Below are 3,706 nucleotides of genomic sequence, written 5' to 3'. Positions count from 1 at the left end.
GTTTGAAAGGCCCGTCTGGGTCAAAAAATCATGACCAGGCAGTGGCCGTCGGTCCACCCGGACGTATGGGACGGGTTTGAGAGGTCCGGTTGTAGATTCTCTAACCTTGTCTAGAAAACGTAATTTTTAACCTGAAGAGGAAAACATAGTCTTGGATGAATACTTCACTTTGTATTGTAGTTTTTTTTACGGGCACATTATCGAGATTTCCAAGCCGTGCATGTATCATTGTTAGGGCATCTACAACACCCGCCACTTGACTAGTCACTTATAGAGGAGAGGAAAAGATTATTAAATTGAAAAACATGTAAGCGACTAGCCGCTTATAGAGGAGAGGAAAACATTATTAAGTTGAAAAACATCTAAGCGACCAGGTCTTCCAACGCAAGACGCTAACTGCCGTTGCTAATCGAACGCTAATTACACTGGCCATGCGCCTCATGCATGAAAGAAAGGAGCGAAGTGCTCGATGCTTCTCTTTGCGTCGACGCATCGTTCGGCTCCTCCAGCCGATCGACCAGGAATTCAATAGGGAAGAAATCCTGGCGCCTCTCTAAGCACCGTGCGTTGGAGATGCCCTTAGTGGTTTGGTGATTGTGACTTTGTAAGTGGTCATACAGCCAATCATCCTTTTTTTAGCTCCTCTCTCTCACTTCCTAAGACAAAATGTAGCACAAGGCACACCCACACATACACACGCGCGCGTGCAGAGAGAGAGAGAGAGAGAGAGATGGCCAGTAAGAGAGAGGGGACCAGAAACGAGCTGCGACAAGCAGCCATCAGCAAGAACATAACAGCCATCAACACTAGATCAGACTGTGAAGAGCAGGGACTGCCTTTATTAGACCAGTTGAAAGGAGATTCTATGTCGAGAAGACATAGAGAAGAAGTCACCATCTTGGCTTGCGATCACTCTGCACCTTGAAGAGTTAGGAGCGTTGTAAACACTATAGAATGATCTCCCACCGCCTAGCCACGTCGTGACAAGGAGAGCGGCAGATTGTGCCGTAGGGCAATGAGTTTCGCCGAGACAGCCCATGCACCTCCTCTTGGCCTCACCAAAAACTACCGTCATTGAAAGGGTGCACTTGAGCACTATGAAAGGTAACGAACCCTCAAGTGTCGTCGAAGGGCACCAAACACTAAGACCTCGTCGTCCCACGAGCATCATTGAGAGTAGGTTGACCAACAAAACCAAGACTACCAAGGTATCGACGGTCGCCACAGAGCACTTCCACCGCCACCACCAGACGCAACCAAGGAGAGCTAACAAACCAAACGCGGCACAAATGAGATGCCAAACGACTGACAAGGGTCAATGATTCCAAAAAAACTGCCCCAACGGGGCAACTTTTTTCGGAGACGTCATCGTTGTCCGATCCAATATGGATCTAGGGCTTTTAAATGAAGAATAAATCAAAGGAAGAGCTGGAGGTTCACAATGATGGCTACAAGGAGGGAAACAACACCCAAAGGCCACTGAAAGTATTTCATCCCGGACATAACAACATCATGTCGGCTGCCAAGTCCAGAAAAGCACAGGACTCATCATTCTCCTGCTAGTCAGTGGCGAGTGTCCTCGCTAGGTCCATCAATAGCCCCCCTCCCATGTCATAGTCACACACCCTGAGCACCGGCTTCGACAAAAGTCTGATCTATCATGGTTGTCGCACCAACCCAAACCACAACCACTGACCACAACTGCAACCACCGCCATGACACACGCTCCGCCAGCAAAAACCACCATCGTCTCAGCGAGCCACGACCCTTACCCCAAAAAAAACAGAGTTGCAGCATCGCACCTAGACCACCGAGCGGTCCCGAGCACGCGCACCCGTGCCACGTGCAACCGCTCGCCGAATCTACAAGACTTGGTTGTATATATATCGTGTAGTTCGAATTTCACTACACTGCATATGTGCATTGTTGCTATTCCACTTTCTTGGCCGTCTAATGGACAAGAATTGTAAAAACCGAACGGAAAATCATGAAACTCTTGCTTTGGTGAAAACGAAAATGTCTAGGAGAAAAAAAATTGAAATTGAAGGAAACTAGTTCGTGATGTCCAAACATACAATGCCACTAATAATTGTACAAAGTTGGTTGAATCAGGCAATCTCTCCTCTTCTACCGTTGTTGCAGCCCCGGGTGAAGGTTCGTGGGACGTTGTTCTGAACCTTGTGTCGGGTAGGTTCTTATGGTACTGGAAGTGCCGTACCCGCCTTGTGCGGCAGAGTGTAGTCATGTGCACACCCCGGGCAGTCCTGTTGCTTCGGTGGCTCAGGCGTCGCAAGTGGAGTACCTGCCGGAGGCAGACCGTAGACATGGTCACACCCCGGGCAGCGATGTTGCTCCGGCGGCCCGGGCGACTCAAGTGCCACACCCACCAACGGCGGTGGAGCGTAGTCATGGCCACACCCCGGGCAGTAATGTTGCTTCGGCGGCCCGGGCGGCGCAAGTTCTGGCAGCGGAGCGTAGTCATGGTTCTGTCCCCTTGATTTCCCGGGCATAGGTGATTGCGGCTGTATTCCTCGTCCGCGCCACCAGGTTGGAAAATTAAAGCCTGCACACCACCATGGGCCGAGATGCAAATCACATCACAACTAGTGCCAGTATGAACATCGACTCCAAAGATAAAAATAACAGGGTCCGCCAGGGGTTACCTTTGGGCCTAGCGGCACAGCATGGCAGCAGGAAGCACCATGCGATAATAGGCAGGAGGAGCACGGCGCGTGCGAGCCAGGACGAAGAAGCAGATCGCCTCATTATCGATACCAAACTACTAGCTTGGTATTAGCCTTGTGTCTCTAGACAGTTCCCAACGTACGGCTTCTTTTATAGGAGTTACTGACATTTTCATCAATTAGTGGGTGATTGCAGGTCAAAGTCATCTCTCAGTACGTATACGTACCGAATATTCATCCTTTGCCAAATTGCCAAATTGCAGCGTCTCGGAAGTTGAGCGATGCTTGAACAGCCAACGGGGCAACGGCTTCTCTGACCAGATCGATGGCACTGGCATTTATCAAGTGATTCTAATCTAACCATGCTCTTCGTTCGATCTAATTAACCATGCTCTGATCACCGCCATCTACACTTCTGCACTGCCATTCTTCCAGTCTAATCTAGCCCAAGTCAAGTGCTCCAAGTCGTCCCTCTGCTTGTCCGTGATGTCCCATCCATCCCAGCGCATGGCTTGAACTGAATCGGTCAAGCAAACCTGCTGTTAAATGATAATGACTGTATGTAACATGAAAGAATTCCTTATTTAATACTATCTTAAATTTTGCTTCCCTATTTGACACTGAAAAACTTTTTTTTTCCTATCTAACATCGAATCTGATACAGAGGCTGGGGTAATCCTCCTTTTCTAAAAAAAATCAAATATTGAATCTAATTTTTTTTGTCATTTATGACATTTTTATCCATTTTGAACCTCAATGGTGTTAAATGACACATCAAAAGACCATTTTCCCCATATATGGTATGTGGCCAAAGTTTGTGCGTGGAGGTCGTGTGGTGATGGCTCGCGCACCCTGTGCAGCGGCAAGGCACATATCTTGTGCGGCATGGCGTGCAGCAGATGGCCAGCAGAGATGTGGAACGACGAGGCGCATGGGGCCAGAGATGCGGCGGCACACAACGGCTAGGAGAAACATGTTTGGCAGCCGGGAGGGCGTATGGTGCCATTCTTGGTCGCACATCC

At 49.0% G+C, this 3,706-nt stretch overlaps 1 protein-coding gene across 1 annotated transcript; it reads right to left on the bottom strand.

The window, feature by feature from the left end:
- Positions 1-1,891: 1,891 nt before the first annotated feature.
- LOC125547509 lies at positions 1,892-2,792 on the bottom strand. The gene is made up of 2 exons (XM_048711357.1): positions 2,664-2,792; positions 1,892-2,563 (listed from the first exon to the last, which is right to left on the bottom strand). Exons 1-2 carry the CDS (start codon positions 2,764-2,766, stop codon positions 2,196-2,198), a joined length of 471 nt encoding a protein of 156 aa, XP_048567314.1. The 5' UTR covers positions 2,767-2,792; the 3' UTR covers positions 1,892-2,195.
- Between the last annotated feature and the right edge of the window lie 914 nt (positions 2,793-3,706).

The sequence above is a fragment of the Triticum urartu genome, chromosome 3 (genome assembly GCF_003073215.2).
Source record: "Triticum urartu cultivar G1812 chromosome 3, Tu2.1, whole genome shotgun sequence".
In the NCBI taxonomy this organism is placed as follows: Eukaryota; Viridiplantae; Streptophyta; class Magnoliopsida; order Poales; family Poaceae; genus Triticum; species Triticum urartu.
This window is presented reverse-complemented; position numbering and strand designations above follow the sequence as displayed.